The sequence below is a fragment of the Euprymna scolopes genome, chromosome 40 (assembly GCF_053919585.1).
Source record: "Euprymna scolopes isolate OS-2025 chromosome 40, ASM5391958v1, whole genome shotgun sequence".
Taxonomy (NCBI): Eukaryota; Metazoa; Mollusca; class Cephalopoda; order Sepiida; family Sepiolidae; genus Euprymna; species Euprymna scolopes.
In genome coordinates this window covers 11,442,442-11,462,830 of record NC_136521.1, presented here as the reverse complement: position 1 = coordinate 11,462,830, position 20,389 = coordinate 11,442,442, and the positions used below count along the sequence as shown (strand labels likewise).

The 20,389-nt window shown below is 31.5% G+C and overlaps 1 protein-coding gene across 2 annotated transcripts in view; it reads right to left on the bottom strand.

The window, feature by feature from the left end:
• Nucleotides 1–8,201: 8,201 nt before the first annotated feature.
• Nucleotides 8,202–20,389, bottom strand: part of LOC145265363 (uncharacterized) — a 625,842-nt gene continuing 613,654 nt past the window's right edge. For both annotated transcript variants that reach the window (XM_080121147.1, XM_080121148.1), the window contains exons 5-6: nt 13,137–13,290; nt 8,202–9,451 (exon numbers count right to left, since the gene is read on the bottom strand). In XM_080121147.1, coding sequence (XP_079977273.1) covers nt 9,329–9,451; nt 13,137–13,290 — 277 coding nt within the window. In that variant the 3' untranslated portion in view covers nt 8,202–9,328. The remainder of the gene's footprint in view (nt 9,452–13,136; nt 13,291–20,389) is intronic.

The following is a 20,389-nucleotide window of genomic DNA, read 5'->3' as shown; positions in this document are numbered from 1 at the left end:
TATATATATATATATATATAGTAAATTATAAAAATATATATGGCAATTACGTTACATATATTATTCTGAGCTTCATTCTCTTGAGAATTTGTCAGGCTTATGCACGACAAATTCTCACTAGAATGAAACACGGAATATTCTGTATAGCTTAATTGCCATATATATATTTTCATAACTTACTACCTAGCTCTACCTATGTATTGAGCACTACTGAAGTAAATACTGAAAATTCCTGGATACAATTATATTTTCGTATGGTAATTTATTTGATTAAATGAAGTAGTCATATATATATATATATATATATATATATCAATGTATTAATATATATACTTAGAGGTATAAGTGATAAAAAAAACAGGATAAAAAGTGCTCAATAGGTCAGTAGAGCTGAATATGTTTTTATTTAACAATCTCAAAATATTAACTTCTGTCTGCTTCTTCAGATGGTAAAAGTTAATACTTAACTTTTACCATCTGAAGAAGCAGACAGGGAATTCCTCTGTCCGTGGAAACACATTACACACAAATTAATATATGAAGATATAATTTTATGCATAAATTTTCTGTATTTACTTCAACAGTGCTCAATACATAGGCAGAGCTAGGTAGTAAGTTATGAAAATATATATGCCAATTAAGTTATGAAAATATATGGCAATTAATTAAGTGTTTCATTCTTGTGAGAATTTGTAGAATGAAACACGGAATATTCTGTGTAGCTTAATTGCCATATATATTTTCATAACTTACTATATATATATATATATATATATATATATATAGTAGAGATAGAGATATATATATATTTTTTTTTTTTAGATTTGGGCATTTTTTATCATGGATCAAACATTTTTCAAATTGAACTCAAATTTCATTCATAATAACACCAACTCCACGACTTACAAATTTGAATCCACAGGCGCTTGAAAAAAACAACACGTTCGTCCTCCTTAAAAATAAAATGCTATAAAAATATATACATGAAAGATTATTACAAGCGGAAGATTTCTTCCACCGTAGTTAAATATTTTTAATTTTCAGGAGTCGAACATTGGAGATACCGATTCCACAGATTTGTCTGCACCAACCATTTATGCCCCCTCCCTCTCATAAAAAAGAAAATAAATAAACAAATAAATAAACAAATTATTTTAATTTGAATGTTATCTACAAAAACGTAACTGGATAGCTGCATTGTAGTAATACGTAGATACAAGTGTTTGGAGTTAGGGTTTCAAAAGCAAGAATTTTAATGTAATTTTTTGAGGTTACATCTTTTGTAAATAATTGTATAATTTGGAATCGCACAAGAAGAAATATCATTGTTTATTGTCTTAGACTATTCATATTGCAACTCTTAATCTTCCTTTCTCGTGAGAGCCGCCAACCTAATAGGTTCCGTACTGCCAGATGGGATTCAACCACTGTCTCATCGGCGAAACGTTGCATCCCTCTTCCTGTTTTACAAGTATTTTAATGGTAGGTACCGCTTCAATGTAAATACCCCCCTCCCCCGCGACAAACCCGACATGCAGCAAAGTTCCACCCCTACACAGAAGAAATCCCCAGATGTAAAAAAGCCTCCTACTTTGAAATTCCTTTCCAGGTTCCTGCTTCTCTGACTGTACTGACATGCAGAAGTTCAAGAGTAATGTAAACAGACATCTTGCTGCTCAACTCCCTACATAGTATCCCAGCAAATTATGTCCCAGATAGCCCTCTACATCAAAGTATATTGCTTGTATTTGGTGTGTTTGGGTGGCAGCACATCCTCATAAAATTGTCTCGCTTATATATATATATAGATGAACACACATTTCATTTGTAGATTAAATAGCTATCAATGGACATATCTTTGCCCTCACCACAACCCATCAGCATCATTTACTATCAAACTCTAGCAAGTGGAATCACCAACTACCACTGGCTGATAATGCATTACATCGAAATTTCACTAACTCTGAATGATAACAAAGAGGCTAGGACTGCTGATTGTCATCGAATTTTGATTTCTTCTTGAGAGACTTGCAAAAGTCTGGATCACACACACACGTGTGTGCATATATAAATAATGCTGGCTCTTTTATGGAATTCTATTTCCTGACATTGTATTTTTATGCATATTTCTTTCTTAGTCAAAAATTTATATTTTTCTGAGGAGTAGACACGTGAAAAGAGCCAATATTGACATGATAATAATTGATTGTTTCTGCGTAATGAAACAGATCTGTAAACAAACGTGCTGAAGTTTTGAAATGCTGAAAAAAACTGCTTGGTACAAAAAAATAAATATTTTAAACTTGGAATGTAGCAATACCGATAATATTTTTATGTATATGCTCTGTTATTTTAAATTAACATTGAACTTCTAAACAAAAAGGTGGAATATAATTGAAAAAGCATATTTTACTAAAAAACACATATACATATATAAGCCATAAGCCTGACAAATTCTCACGAGAATGAAACACGGAATATTCTGTGTAGCTTAATTGCCATATATGTATATATATAGGAAAACAATAAGAATGGAAAATGAAGTCACAAAAACTATATATTGGTTCATTTATTTAATAAAGGTATACAAACATTTAGTTGGGGGATAGAGGGGGCTCTATATACTAAATGTTTGTATATCTTTATCAAATAAATGAACCATTCTATATTCACCAATATATAGTTTTTGTGACTTCATTTTCCATTCTTATTGCTTTCCCTTATAAGCTCCAATGAAATTTGTTGAGCTTTATATTATCCTGATAAGTCTCTTCTTATAGAATTGAATCTACTCTACTTTCCTTAATCTTTAATATATATATATATATATATATATATATATATATTACACACACACACACACACACTCACTTCCGGTAAAATATGTAAATAATTTATAAAAAAAATTTTTTTTAAAAAAGCAGCAATGTATGTTTTGTTTTGGAAGGGAGTGGGGCTCTGCATCAGCATCTGACTTACATACGATTCTAATTTTATGATGAGTCAACTTTGGGGTTTGAGGGATATTTTTTTTTTTTTTAGTAACTAGGGGGAGGAGGTATTTAATCTTTGCATTATCTGGTTTCAGATATTTTTTTGAAGAGGAAGGAGGATTTTGTTGTTGCTTCCAAAAAAGCCTTGACTTGCAAAAAATAAATAAATAAATAAATAAATAAATAAATTAAAAAAAAAAATGCTTTATATCAAAGTTTAAAAAAACAAAACAAAAAAAAACCAGACCCCCTCCCCACCCACCTCCTCCCAAGGTTAATGTTTTCTTTTAATAATGTCAAAAACATGATCTAGGATTAAAAAAACAAAAAAAAAAAAAAGAAACTGCACGTCAATATGTATACAAGCAGCTGCACTTAAAGAGACGGTTAGTATCCTAAAAAGATCTCCCGGTTGGAGCCTCTGAAGTAGCAGGTGAATATCTGGCATCCGTTAGGATGCCCTGTCCTCAGCAAAAAAACAAAAAAAAAAACAAAGAGAAAAGAAAATTTGAACATTTTTTTGTTTTCAGTGGTTGCGTTATCAGCACAAGAAAGTCATTTTTATTCAAACAACCTTTTCTTTTTGCCATTATCAGTTATCAGGGTCTCTCCGAGAGGGGGACCCTAGTACTGAGCAAACCTAGGTCTCCTTATCACCTGGCCAGACCTGCATCCGGAGAACCAATTCCAGCCTCAAACTGTACAGATACAGTAGATGCTGCAGTGGATCAGATCAGATGCAGAACACCATTATCTCAGAAGGTCATCATCGTCATCATCATGTGCTCTCCGCTTATCTCAGTATTTTCTTCCGGCCGTTCTAAACGTTTTCTTTACACTGGAATCAAGCAGTACCGATTCAAAAGAATTTTGCTTAGGGATTGCACAACCCTTGCTTCCCAATTACGTTTGCAGACACCCTTACAGGGTGTATCCATTGTCTCTAGAGACTTAAGATTGCCATTATCTGTGTCTAAAACTAAATTTAAATTCCTAGAACTTCCTAGCTTAGACATCTTGTGAACACTTTAAAACTTTTTTGTTACCATCTTGCTTGTGATGTCCACCAGCATTAAGTTGTTATCAACCAATTCTCTGTTTTAAGCAACCAAACAAAATGAAACCTACCTATACCTGTAGCAGCATCCATCCGGGATGAGTCAAGACCGTCTTAAAAGACAAGATGGCCGGTGGGCAAAAATAATTTAATCTGCTGACGTTTCTTTTTTTATTAAAATGCCTTCACGGTGCATCGTTCCAAATTGCCGAGGAAATTATCGTAAAGGAGCAAAAGTGACAGTATTTTCATTTCCGAAAGATAAAGAATTATATTGTCTATGGATTAATATTAGATGAGTTTCAGTATAAATCATCGTGTTCTTTCTTTATTTCAATTCGATTTTGAAGTTTTGTAACGCTGTCTGTAAAAATTACTGTTCATTATTGACAGTCTAAGAGTTCCACATATCTTGCTTGTTGGGACCTCGGCGATGACGTCATTTTTTCAGCTGGCCGGCCATCTTTATAACGAAGTACACGGATGAGTTGAGCCAGCCCCAATGGTGTTAACTGCATCTCGCGTCAAAGCCAGCCACTCGGTCAGATGGGAGGATGTATTCAGAGAAGATTTTCGTCTTAGAATCATTGATTCTCATTCTAACCATTTTGGCTACGTGACTGACTTCGTCAAGTGTGTGCTGTAAGACTTGCCAAGGATTGCAACATCATCGGCAAAGTTGAGATTGGTGGTGGAACAGTTGTGGCTTTTTCTGACACCAGTGAAGCCAATCAAGTCGTGAAAGGCAAAGATTAAGGAAGTAAACCTTGACAAAAAATCTGGTTTGGAATCACGAGAGGCGGATGCTGAAGCAGTGCAACACTTTTCCAGCAACTCCTGCAGCTGCACTGGCTTCGACTGTATTGGCTTGCCTTTCCATCGAACTTTGTCTGCAATGCCGAGAAGGGAACCTTATCACATCACCCGCCCAGGTGAACACCTGGAGAGGCAACTCCAGCTTCGAACAGTATAGCCACATTTGACGTTGCAGTGTACCAAACTAAATGCAGAACACCATTGTCTCATGAAACAGAAGGTTGCCATCATCAGCAAAGGAACTAGTACTTCATAAAACATTCACAACAAGAACTCATCTATTAACCAATGCTAACAATCCCTCTACTTCATCTGTGCCTAAAACTAAATAAAATTTCCATGCTTATCACTTTCAAGTCTAATGTAAACAAGTTCTTGTTCAGCCATTGTTTTTTTTTTATATATATATATAAAATTTTCCCAAATTTCTGCTACTACTAATAATCACAGTTTGGTCTTACTGAACACCTGACACATCTTTATCCTCGATTCACCTTTTTTGTTAAAAAAAAAATGCCAAACAGAAGAGTTTATTTTTTAAAAACTATTAACAGAGCATGTATAGTGGCTATATGCAAATACCAAGCCATGAGCGAAATGACGTCACGGTAAAGAGAGAGAGAGAGAGAGCATGTTCGAAACAACGTTCGAGAAGGCAGAGGTCAGACAGAAGGAGCAAGATCACAGGTTATTCAGGAAAGTACCCAGAAATCTAATATATAAAAACTATATATCTGTCTGTCTCCATATTTTCAAACTTCATCTCCCCCAAAACTAAAAGTCGCAACTGATTGGATTTTTTTACGTACCATTCTTTTACAGTCATTAACCGGTTAAAATAGTTTTTAACGAGTCGTAAAGCGGTCATTATTGAAAAAATCGTTATACATTTTTATATTCATCTTAGTTTATTTCTAATTAGTTCATATCCGTGTCATGTTGGTACAATGTTAACGTCACCAGCTTTGAATGCTGCAGTCTCGGTTTCAATTCTAGTTGATGGCACCTAAATACTTGTTTTTTTTACTTTTTAAATCACAACTCTATAATAATATATATGAAATCTAGACAAATTAAGATATATTTAAGCATATTTTATGCCCAGCCAAAGCCGGGTGCCCGCTAGTAATATATATATATATATATATATATAAAGGCACTTTATCTGGGTGTGATTTTGTTCCCTATGGACTCCGAAACAGCTGAGCTGATTTTTTTTTTTAATTTCACACAAAGGTACATTTTGGCAGTGTTCTTAGATAGGTTTTGTATTGGAATGTCTTTGATAAGTATCAAAACTAGATAATCGAAAAAAAAACCCATAAAAGATGAAACAGTCTGATTTTGACTAAAGTTAACACCCTCATAAAGCCTAACATCACAAGTGCATTTGAGAAGCTTTATCACCGCACAAGCAGAAGGGCTCGGATATAAAATCAATAGTAGGTTCTTTGGCATGATAACAAGGGTGCATTTGAAATGAATGTTTCTGTTTGGAGCCCAGTTGAACCATGATACTTGACTTTTGTATTTTAAATTTTGATTCAAGCAATTACATAAAATAATTTAATAAAACTAAGAGTAGGTTCTCTACAGTGCAATGTAAACTACAATGTATTGTGGACCAAATCATTGCAGGGAGGCATGTGGAGCTTCCTTCTGATGCACTACAGTGGGTTCCTCGACTAGAACAGATAATCAATCGATTTGATTGAAAAATAGGGAATTTCACTCATTTCGATGACAAAAGTATTGGAATAGTAGAAAATTTGTTGATCCTCATTTAATCCCAAACAACATTGGGGTTTCCCTGCTGCTTATATATATATATATATATATCCAAGATGGCCAACATGTAACAACGTGGTCATGAAATTTCTTTTCCACCCCAAACAAACATGCCAGATTTATCATGTACAAAACGACTTTTTGTAAAATAACATCGGATGGAAATCGTATCTGCCGAGTTGATGGGTTGGAAAATTTCTATGGAAACATAAAATCATAGAACTGTTCTCCCATTAATGAAATGACTGTAATGAAGAAATCCACGGTGAAATAAACGAAAGTTATATAAAGAAAAAAATGTGAGTCCTTGAACTTCAATAAAATCTTGTACTATATATATATATAGTACAAAATTTTGTTGAAGTTCAAAAGCTTACATTTTTTCTTTTATTTAACTTGTTTATTTCATCTTGGATCTTTTCATTACAGCCGTTTTATTAATGGGATGACAATTCTATGATTTTATGAAAATTTTCTTTCTCATCAACTCGTCAGATGTGATTTCCATCCGATGTTCATTTGGGGAAAAGAAATTCCATCCCCAGATTGTTAGAGGTCAGCCCTTGGGTACCGTCATATATATATATATATATATATATATATATATATATGATGGCAGCAAACTCAATATTGAATATTGTCATTGTTAGTTCATATAATTCTTATGTGAATATATTGAATATGGCTTACACTTTCTGGCATATGCAGTCCTATGAAAGTAGTTAATTGGTTCATGGCATTTAAAACCTGGCACAGATCGTCACTCTTTATCACATAGGCAATTTGGTATTTTAATTTTTTTTTTTTAATATTTTTATTTTTAGAACATTACAACAACAAAGATTAAATCTACTTTTTAGAAGCCAAATTAAACTCCATTTTTTTTATATACGTTTTAGTTAAATTTATTTTTATTAGTTTTGTTGTATCTTAATGAATAATACATTTATTTTAGCAATTTATGAGATAATATTTATTTTAACTTTCAGTTTGTTTATATATATATATATATATATATATATATATATATATATATATATATATATATATATATTGTGCTTTAATTAATTTTTTTTTCTCCATATGTTAAGTAAAAATCTCAACCTAGTTTCCAGAGGTTTTCCAAAATTTGCAAAATTCTATTTAAAATCACTTATCTAAATAAAATACTATACGCTTTATAAATTTCAGCAATTTTTAAATTTTTTTTATTCGTTTCAGCATTGAAGAAAATCAAGTTAACGAAAAATAAAGTCACTTTAATTAGAATTTAATACCATTATTTCATTTAATATTCTAGAAAAATATTTCAAGAATGGTCTCCCAGAAATTTAACATTTCTGGAAGAATTTATATTTTAGTAAATAGAAAAAAAATATTCTGGGAAATTTTTAGAAAGGGTGGTTCCAGATTATCATTTTTAAATTCTGAAAAAAAAAAAAAAAAAAAAAAAAAAAAAAAAAAAATTGGAATAAATAAAAAGTAAAAAAATAAAAATAAAATAAAAACAAATTTCCAGAAAACAAAATAAAAACAAAACACAAAAATTTTCAAAAAATGAACTTCTTTTTTCATTTTTTTTTTTCTTTCGGAAAACTATTTGACATAAACAAAAAAAAAAAAAAAAAAACAAAATAAAAAAACTAAAATGGTTGGCGTAAATATATCTAAGTCATGATTTTGATATTCTCTTACCCCGCTGTGGCTACTTTTGAGCACTCCCGACAGACTGTGTACAAAAAAAAAAAATCATCTTGTAAAAGAAAAAAAAACATCATGTCTGACAACAGACAGATATATTTCTGCGGCAAGCAACATGCCTAAAGATTCAAAGAAAAATCTCGAACAAAAAAAAAAATAAATAACGACGGTCCCATGATTTATCGGAAGTAAATTCCGACCTGGAATGTCCGTGTATTTCCATTTTTTACGCACATCCCCCCTGCCCTTCCCTGATTTCTGCAAAACGAGGTCTCGGACTGAAAAAGCTGGTGTCATAAGGAACAATTTGGCAGGCCACTGAAAAGAAGCACAGCATATAGTCATCTGTCTTTAAGCCTCCTTGGGGAATAAAAATAAAGCCTCGCTGAAGGGACAAATGTCATTGCACAGGTGTGTATGTGTGTGTGTATATACATGTATACACATAAGTGTATGTATATATGTATATATATGTATGTATGTATTTAACCAGAAAAATCCATTTGTATGGTTAATGGCTATTAGGTACATAAAATATTATAGCCATTAGCGGTAAAAGGTGCTGCTGGAATATGCGGTATTGTTGTGGCAGATGATAGGTAGTCCTTTGGAGTTCCGACAGCCTCCTTCCAACGTGCAAGAAACACTGTTGCTATGTACGCAACCATTGCAGCACTCTAAGTTTCCGATGCAATTTGGATTGTACAACCATACAAGAACTAGTGGGTAGTGGAGGCAAGATATCCATCATCGTTGGACACGACAGGCCATCAAAATAAACATGTGTAGGCATACATATATATATATATATATATATATATATATATATTCATATATTTCATTGTCTTTTTTTTTTGTGTGTGTGTGTGTGTGTGTGTTTATAAATGGCACAAAATATTTTTTGTGGGAGGGGTGAGAAGATGTGAATGCTAGTTCATTCAGCGTTCTTGCTTTCGCGATTCGAATATCAGAATCATTCTAATTTATTCACATTCGCAGCCACTTTTGCATGAATTTTTGCATGGACCTTCAGGTATTCAGGTCGATTTTCCAATTCCGTGTTGGCATGCTTTAATTTGCCAACTTTGTCCTCTTCCTGCAAAATAGTTTAAGAAAATAGTTTAAGAAAGTTAAAAATAGTTTAAATAATGGTAAAAAAAAAACAAAAAGAAATGGTTAAAAAACATTTAAAAAATAATTTTAAAAAATATTAAAAATAAAATATTAAAAAACTATTTAAAAAGAATGTTAAAAAAATAAAATATTACAAAAAAAAAAAATGGTTAAAGAAACATTTAAAATATTTTAAAAAATATTAAAAATAAAAATATTTTAAAAAAATACAATATTAACAAAAAATTCTTTTAGAATGTGTAAAAATACATTTTCTTTAATATTAAAAAAAATACTTTTAAAATATATAAAAACAATATTTTAGAATATTATCAAAAATATATCAAATAATTAAAAATGTAAAACATTTTTTTTTTTTTTACTTAAATTCATTATTCAGGCTTTAAAAAAGAAAAAAATGCAAAAGAATTCCCTCTCCTTAGAAATTAGAATTCTTCATCATCCAATTAATGCAGTGCTGTTCATAAAAATCAATTGTAAACACAATTGCAACTACTCTTCAGATTTTTTCAGATTTATTAGTCCTCGCACGAAAGAGCAGGACACAAAATGTTTTAAATAATAATAATATGATAGAATAACAATAACAAAGACATATATATATATATATATATATAACAAAGACATATATATATATATATATATATATATATAACAAAGACATATATATATATATATATATATATATATATATATATATATAACAAAGACATATATATATATATATATATAAGTTAGGAAAGCATTTCATCCAAAATCATAAAATTTTTCGGGTTTGTATTATTTATTCAGTGTACCATGCTTATTCAGCTCGAAAAACATGCAGTGTTTACCGATGTATTGGAAAATTCAAAATGGCAGCCGACTCTCTCTCGGAGAGGGTACGTTTAGGAAAAGGTATTATAAATAATAAACTAGACAAAATACTGTTAGAAAACAACCGAATATATGTCAACTTATGTCACGGTAACATATATTGAGCGAATTTCTAAAGTAACTTATCTTGCCTTTGATAACATTTATTTGTTCTATATTTGTTTTTTGACAACTTTTTCGAATCTATGTGTACAGTAATACAAACCCAATTTTTTATATCAATATCATTAATTGCTAGATGAAAGATGTTTTTAAAGTGCAACAGAATGTACATTACATAAAATATATCCAAGGTAATTTTTTGATTCAATTTAAATTAAATTTTTATACCTTACTTTGTAAAATTTATAAAAGTGCACGTTGAAGATAAATAAATTTCAAATTGAATCTTGTACCTTTATTTTTAAAGCCTATAGTAAAAACATTTTGTTTAACAATTTTCATGCTTGGATGGAATGCTTTTCTAACTTACGTAATCATGCCCACGTTCTTTGTATTTTCTTTTAAAGTTAATGAGTTCTTACTCTTCTGATGAGTCGGGGCGGAAAAGATTTAAAAATTGACATATTATATAATTGTTTTTGCGCAATGAAACAGGTGCTGTCGAGAATTGAACATTTTAACATACTAAAAGAAATAAACAGTAAGATGGACAACATTTTCGAATTTGGAATAGAGACTTTTTGTTATTTAGATTGCTCAGACATAACATATGCTTAAATTAATATATTTAAATTTATGCATTTTTAATCCCTTAGCAGGTATTTTTACCTGCTTAGAATCAAAGCAAATTTGTTTCATAGGCCCAAATCCACTATATATCAAGTTTCATGTCTGTAGATCTTGTCTGTGTGTGAGCAACGGTCTCTACCAAACTACTCTGTCATTTGTTTTATTCTACAGACGTGAGCAATAAAGATTACATGGTGATCTTATTTTGGCCTACAATCTCGTGAATGGGCATTATGATATCCATCAAGAACTTTTATTCCCTCAATAAAAGGATGACATAAGTCATCTATGTGGACAGTGACTGTGTGTATGTATAATCACTTAAGTTGGCCATGCTGAGGAGTTGTATAATGACGAAACATGTCTATGAATAACTATATTTCATAAATAAAATATTTCTCTTTATATATATATATATATATATATAAATTTTGTCATTTTTTTAGTCTACAGACCTGAAACTTGATATATAGAGGATTCAGACTTTGAGCAATGACAATTACATGGTGATTTTATTTTGGCCTACAATCTCGTCAATGGGGCATTATGATATGCATCAGGAACTTTTATTTCCTCCTGCACTAAATGAAACTTTTTCAGTGTAGATTTTGACTGAACCGAAAAAGAGCTGCATTTTTAATCAGAATTCATGTGTCTTGGAATAGACTTCGGCGGGCCTGAATGATAATCATCCAAATTTTATAGTATGTTTTAATACGTCATATAGTTTTCGAAGTTGGGTGTGTTTATTCTGAAAGAGTGCTGCGTTTTCAATCAGGGTCCTTCGTCTTTGGAAAAGACTTCCAAGTAAGGCAATAAATACACTAACAGTGCAACAATTAAAGATAAATTTAGACAGGTGCTCGACTACTGCGTCCTTTTACCTGTAAATTTTTGCCACTTTTTTCCTACATGGCATTTGAAGTAAAATTATTTTATTCAAAACTGGCCACTTGAATCGTGCAGGGTCTATTGAATCTGCCCTATGAAAGCCGACACAAGAAGCTTAACCTTCTCTCTCTTGAGAACCAATGATTATGAAACAATCTCATTTTGACCTGCAATTATGATATACTTTGTGATGCGTTATTTACTCCTGCACTCTGCTTGGGATGTTTATCCTCGGGCCCCCAAAATCAACAGATTAGACCATTCTCGTCCATGTTTATTGCGGTGTAATGCTGGTTCTGTGCAGTTCTAGGAGGTCCACCCTGCCAGGCTTTGCCTTCTCTCTTTGGGAAAGGGGTTAGTTTATTGCTAATTCCCTATGAAAGTCGACTCGAAAAGTTTAACCTTTTCTCCCTTGAATGCCAACGATTACGCGCTGACCTGACTTTGACCCACAATCTCTTCTATAAAAATTATAACATGCATTAGAACCTTTGAATCACTTGTGTAACGGAAAGAGGACTACGCAGGCACAACATGAAACACTTCCACCGCCGACATCGACTGAACCGAAAGCGTGCTGCGTTTTCAATCAGAGTCCCTGGTCTTTGGAATAGACTTCTGAGCAACAGCACAACAATTAAAGATAAATTTAGACAGGTGCTCGACTACTGTATCCTTTTATCTGTAAATTTTTTCCACTTTTTTCCTACATGGTATTTGAAGTACAAGTATTTTACTTTTGCTAAATAAATTGAACTGAATTTGTTGATAAAATCGACTTTTGGTTTCACTTGGCATGAAGAATTTCGCTCAGAGTATAACGAAGGAGGCAATCAAGTTAATTAAGCGTCTCTTTCATTGTGTGCATGCTCGCACTATATAAATGGATAATAGTTGGCTATGTGTCACTTTAGACAATTCGGACACATAGCCTTAGTTTCAGTCTAACTTCTAATGGAATTTTCTACTTCTGCTTAATCTAACGTTATGCAGAAACTATCGTTTTTGACGTTACTTTTATAAAGCCATATTCAATATCACTATTGCACCAGGCAAGTTACATAAAAATTTTATTTTGGTTTTAAATTTATTTATTTAATTTTTTATTCTATCACTTGCATTCGAAGAATGGTGGGTTGATGGCTCACCTGCGAGAGTCTGTTTTTTCTCTCCTCCAACATCAATTCCAGATGTGTCTTTTTGTTTAGGCATTTCTGGTCATCCCATTGTTTCACTCTTTGTGCTTCTTTTCGCTGTTGCAAAACTTTTTCAAGTTCTGGTTTCTTCAAGACATTTTTGCCACTGGGAAAATAAAAAAGAATGCAAAATTAGAGCAAAATAATTAATATAAAAAAAATTCTTGAAAAACAAAAAAATTCTTGAAAAACAAAAAAATTCTTGAAAAACAAAAAAATTCTTGAAAAACAAAAAAATTCTTTAAAAGCAAAAAAATTCTTGAAAAACAAAAAAATTCTTTAAAAACAAAAAAATTCTTTAAAAACAAAAAAATTCTTTAAAAACAAAAAAATTCTTTAAAAACAAAGAAATTCTTTAAAAACAAAGAAATTCTTGAAAAACAAAAAAATTCTTGAAAAGCAAAAAAATTCTTGAAAAACAAAAAATTCTTGAAAAGCAAAAAAATTCTTTAAAAGCAAAAAAATTCTTGAAAAGCAAAAAAATTCTTGAAAAGCAAAAAAATTCTTGAAAAGCAAAAAAATTCTTGAAAAACAAAAAAATTCTTGAAAAACAAAAAAATTCTTGAAAAACAAAAAAATTCTTGAAAAACAAAAAAATTCTTGAAAAACAAAAAAATTCTTGAAAAACAAAAAAATTCTTGAAAAACAAAAAAATTCTTTAAAAGCAAAAAAATTCTTTAAAAGCAAAAAAATTCTTGAAAAACAAAAAAATTCTTGAAAAACAAAAAAATTCTTGAAAAACAAAAAATTCTTTAAAAGCAAAAAAATTCTTTAAAAGCAAAAAAATTCTTGAAAAACAAAAAATTCTTGAAAAGCAAAAAAATTCTTGAAAAACAAAAAAATTCTTGAAAAGCAAAAAAATTCTTGAAAAACAAAAAAATTCTTGAAAAACAAAAAAATTCTTGAAAAACAAAAAAATTCTTGAAAAACAAAAAAATTCTTTAAAAGCAAAAAAATTCTTTAAAAGCAAAAAAATTCTTGAAAAACAAAAAAATTCTTGAAAAACAAAAAAATTCTTGAAAAGCAAAAAAATTCTTTAAAAACAAAAAAAATTCTTGAAAAGCAAAAAAATTCTTTAAAAACAAAAAAATTCTTGAAAAGCAAAAAAATTCTTGAAAAGCAAAAAAATTCTTGAACAAAAAAAAAAAGAAATATTCTTGAAAAAAAAAAAAAAAAAAAAAAAAAACGATTCATTCTTAAAATATGTCTGTTTAATCTTTATTTTTCCTGATGAAAATATTATTTACTGACAATCTTCACACATTATACCCACTTCCTAGTTTATCTTTTTTTTTTAAAGCGAGCACATCTCAAGGATAAAGGTTAATAGGTATACGGTGGTCATTGAAACAACAGTGATCGTTAGTGATGAAAACTGGGTAGAATTTGATTACTTAAGGGGACGGCTCAACTAGAACTTGTTTACATTAAACTTTAACATGATCATATGGTATTAAACTGGAAAAAGGCCAGCAATCCAAAGTTTCGTGGGCGAGCAGTTCTGGGAAAGAATCTTTGTTCATTTGTGTTTAGATTTATGCATAGATAAAGAGTGGGAGAAATTGTTGATAGTGGTTGTAGATTGACGAGTGTTTTTGTGAGAGTTTGGCAGGAAAGGATGATAGATTAAAGCTCGTATGAGCACTTGCCATGAAAATAACGGTAGAGCAGAGACAGGCTTGAAACTTCTTTTCTGTGAGAAAGAGGTTGCAGGGAGGCAAAAAGAGCACCCCTACTAGGTTTCAAAGCCAATTTTGAACTTTGTCAATGTAGGATAGGGTGCTTCAAGCAGTTCTTCCCCAAATGTAGCAACAGTACTCCATTTGAAGGGGTATCTGGCTCTTATACAGGTAGAGGACTGCATCGAGAGTGAGATACCTTCTGGAGACAACATTTTTCCAATGACCTTAGCAACAGATGTGATATAAGTCTTCCATTTCAGGTCAAGAGTGAAGGTCGGACTCAGAAGCTTGTCAAAGTGGGGAACTTCTTTGAGATGAGAGCCATTCATATAAATTGACTCCAATTGAGGATCAGAGCATTGGTGATGAAGAGATAGAAACTTGATTTTCGAAGAAAACATTTAGTAGCTACCTTTTGTCCCATTGCACTCAAGGTCGGAGGAAAGAGATTGAAAGATTTTGGTTGTTGCTGACTTTTAAAGCGTTGCTATGGATGGTAGTGTCGTCTGTATATGTGTCAACAAATGAACTTGGAATGCGATTTGGAAGATCACTGATGAGGATAAGAATTGAGCCAGGATGGAACCTTGTGTCACATCATCGTCGATACTTTGAGCTTTTGACTTTTGTCTATTGACAACTATTTGTATAAAGCTATTGGATAGAAAATATTTGATGGTTGAGAAGACATTTCCAGATATTCCATAGCTAGAAAATCTTGTGAAGTAGACCTTTATGCCAAACCCTATCAAATGCCTTTGATATGTCAGGAAATCAAGGACTCTTGCATCATGAGGGAGACGTGCAGTGAACTAAAAGCAGGCAATGCCATTAGAGTATTACCAATTAAATTGGCATCAACTGTCGATGGGGAGAGGGTAAAATCTTAGGCGCTCATCATTAGGGGACCGCACCTTCCTACTGTGTGAAAATTTTGTTAACGTATTCAGACTAGCAGGGATACCCGGCATTGCCCGGGTGAGGTGTGGTGGGGAGGGGTAAATCAAAACAAAATTGGAAACAAAGAATAAGCCAACGTAATAACCCTGTTTAAATATTATTAAAAAAAAAACATGTTAAAATTTTTTAAAATCAGAAAAAAAAAACAGCAAACGTGATGAAAAAAAAAAGAATCCTGTTTGAATATTACTTTTTTTTAATCGAAAAAAAAAAAAAAAAAAAACAGCAAACGTGATGAAAAAAAAAAGAATCCTGTTTAAATATTACAACTTTTTTTTTTAATCGGAAAAACAAAAACAACAAAAAAAAAAACAGCGAACGTGATGCAAAGTAAACAATAAGCGAATTAAAAAGAAATGGTATATATATGTTTAAATGTTAAAACTTCTTTAAAAAAATCGGAAAAAAACAAAAAAAACAGCAAATGTGATGAAAAAAAAATTTAAAAAAAAAAAAACCCCAAAATGGCATAAATAACACTGTTTCAATATTAAAACTTTAAGAGTCAAAAAAAAAATATCTAATATCTAGGCTCGAATGTGCAATCTTAAGATAACAAAACTGCCATTATAACGACTGGTCTATGATTGCGTGAGCCACGTTAGGTCGGTCTTTATTTTATATTTAAACTAATTCAAGAACGTTTACTGCGCATGCGTGTTTGGCTAAATTGTCATGAAGGAACGATTTTTTGCTATCCCTCCCTGTAGAAAAGTGCCCAGTTGAGGGTGAAGGAATTAATGTTTTTAGCCAATGTTTTTATATTTGTTGTCCGAAGGGGTGAGCTTCAAAATGATACAGATTTTGTAAAAATTCGTTGCTTCTGTCAAAAGTTTTAGGCAGACTTGCATACATACATACATACATACATACATACATACATACATACATTTAAACAGATTTTTGCCCTTTATATTATAGATAGAGTGAATTTCTGTAGTTGTTAGGAGATAGTTTTCTTCCTTCTCTGGAGTAAAAAAAACAACTAGAATCTTAAATTTGATTGACTGCCTGCTTGCACTTAATAATGCAAAGGACGAGAGAATATCTTTTATAACCATTCTAGAAAATGAACGGTATTTATTATAATCAGGTTTATAGATTCCCAAAAGAATGAACATCAGAAAAAAATTACCTCAACATCTGAAGAGGGGGGGGGGGACATAATGTTCAGGATAACGATGGTTAAGAAAACAATGAGAGTGCAAAGAAGAAAAAAAAAATGCAAAGATGCACACAGTGAATATTCCAAAGGTCAGCACAGTTACATAAAAATGTCCCCTAAAAGTTGGGATAGGAGAATTTATTGCAAAAGTTTGTGTTGGAAAAGACTGATACAGTAAAAACAAACACATTTATGTTTTAATTTTCGGCGCTTTTTTGTTAAAATATCAAAATTCAAAAATCGAAATATCCAAAAATTACAAAAAAAATTAGCGATAGAAATTCTATATAAAAGTGAAGTTCCATAGACTTCTTCCTATCTCTCCATCTTCCTTCTTCATCCAGTTGCTCCATCTTACTATATTTTATTCCTCCTCCTCCTCCTCCTCCCTTGTCTCATCTCCCTTATTTTTCTCTGTGCTATCTTTTGTTCTTCTCATACTCCTCCTCCTTTTCAGTTCCCCATCCTACTCCTCCTCTTATTCTTCTTTGTCTCCTCTCCTCATTTTTTTGTCTTTCCCCTCCTCCTCCTCTTCTTCTCCTCGCCCTTCTACTCTTTCATCTTCTCACTACTTTATCCTCATTTTAGCTTGCCTCGCAGACCCCACCTCCCCCTTAGCTCTCTACTCCTTCCCCTTCCCAAAATACTTAACAGTGAAAATATTGACACTGGACTTGAAAGCAACTATGTTGTAGTTTGCAAGGAAGCAGTGCTATGGTTATGTGTTCCACATATGAGAAAATCCTGAAAAGAAACTCTTCTCATACTTCTCCCCCTTCCGACATCTTTTCGTTCTCCCTCTTACTTCTCTTCTTTGTCTCTTCCTCCTCCTCCCTTTCGTCTTCTCCCATACCTTGCCTCCTCTTCTACTACCCCTCACCCTTCTACTCTTTCATCTTCTCCTTACTTTACTCTCCCTTTCACTTGCAATCCTCATCTCTTTAACTCTACTCCTTACCCTCCCCAAAATACTCAATAGTGAACATACATAATTCTTTTTATAAATAGAAATTAAATTAAATTTCATAAATAAAAACAAAGAATATTGCACAAGAATTTTTTTCCTGAAGACATACGAGATGATGCAATCTTAAACAAAAGAAAAAAGAAAAAATGGAAAAAAAGAGAAAAAAAAGGAAAAAAAGAAAAAAAGAAAAAAGAGAAAAAGAAAAAAGGGAAAAAAGAAAAAAAGAAAGAAAAAGAGAAAAAAGGGGAAAAAAGAAAAAAGGAAAAAAGAAAAAAAAAAAAAAAAATGGACAGCACTCACACGACATTCACACGATTTCTTAAATTTGGCTTGTTCCTTTTTCTGCAAAACCCTCGACTCTCTCTCCTCCCCAATTTGTTGTTCTTAACGCAACTAATTCGTTCATATTCAAATTAACGCATATATTCCTATTATTTGGATTCTTCAGGCTACTGTTCTCATCTTGAGTGTCATTTTCCCAACGTTTCGGTCGATGTAACCTCCTACCTTCTTCAGGTGTATATTGTTGAACTCGGGAATGTATCTGTCGAACTCTAGAATATGAACGGAATTTCGAACATAACCCTTTACTTCACAAGGGTAGCATGCTCTTGTTCCGTCAGCCATGATTGAATCGAGGTCCTAATAATTTGCAATTGTATTTTTCGGTTGCCCACACTGGGAATTGAACCATAAACCTTCATAACAATAAGACATCTCATAAAATCACATCTACATTAATAAGATATGTCATAAAATCATATCTACATGAACATTAATAAGATACGTCATATAAAATCACATCTACATAACAATAAGACGTCTCATAAAATCACATCTACATAGACATTAATAAGATATGTCCGGGACAAGATCAAAGTGTAATATCTGTTCTTCAGATGCTGCACTTCAATTTCTTGTTCTCTGTCAGTGGAGGAGAAACCCTTCACGACTGAGACAATTTTTATTTTTGTTCTTTTTCTCCATGTTAAAAAACGCCCTGGTGTCTAACTCTGTCCCGTGGGGAGGCATTGTAAATAGGAACATTAATAAGACATCATATAAAATCACATCTACATAGACATTAATAAGACATGTCATCTGAATGAATAAGACATGTCAAAATCAAATCTACATGAATATTAAGACGTCATAAAATCACATCCACATGAAGATATGTCATAAAATCACATCTCCATAGACATTAATAAGATATGTCGTAAATCACATCTCCATAGACATTAATAAGATATGTCGTAAATCACATCTACATAGACATTAATAAGATGTCATAAAATCACATCTACATAGACATTAATAAGATGTCATAAAATCACATCTACATAGACATTAATAAGATGTCATAAAATCACATCTACATAGACATTAATAAGATATGTCGTAAATCACATCTACATAGACATTAATAAGATATGTCGTAAATCACATCTACATAGACATTAATAAGATGTCATAAAATCACATCTACATAGACATTAATAAGATGTCATAAAATCACATCTACATAGACATTAATAAGATATGTCATATAAAATCACATCTACATAGACATTAATAAGATATGTCATAAAATCACATCTACATAGACATTAATAAGATATGTCATATAAAATCACATCTACATAGACATTAATAAGATATGTCATAAAATCACATCTACATAGACATTAATAAGATATGTCATATAAAATCACATCTACATAGACATTAATAAGACGTATCATAAAATCACATCTGAATGAATAAGACATGTCATATAAAATCAAATCTACATGAACATTATTCAATCACATTTACATAATGTATTGACTTATGACATGTCTTAATATAGACATAAATAAGATATGCAGGAGGACCATTGGGCAAGTTATATGTTATCTGACAAAGATAATTTGGTGAGAAAATTACTTTGTTTACGTCTTTTGCCTAATTACACGTGCATCAAAAAAAAAAAAAAAAAAGGAAAACATAAAAGTAGGTGACTATATTTTGAAATGGTAATCTTCAATTTATGGTTCACTCAGTAAAACTTTCACAGCAGAAACTAGTTAAAACCGCAGTAAAATCGATCTGCAACGAATTATCTATAATCTCAATCATTTAATTTCAATGCAGCAAAACAGGTGTGGCTTTAAAAAAATTATCGAGGCGAGAATTAAGAGTTTAAAACCGATTACAGATTAGAACGGCCGATTGATTTGGTGTTAAAAATCGAACACTATAGATTTATTTTTGCACTAACAACTCATCACTTAAGGCCAAAAGCCACTTGAGGGTAAGGACTAATGAGATGGATGTACTGTCAGTTGATGAAGAATGTTACGAGAAGATTGAAAATGAATGCAATGAACAAAATTTGATCACTTATGAGGTTGGTTTATAGCAAGTATTTGTTGACATTAGACTTGAA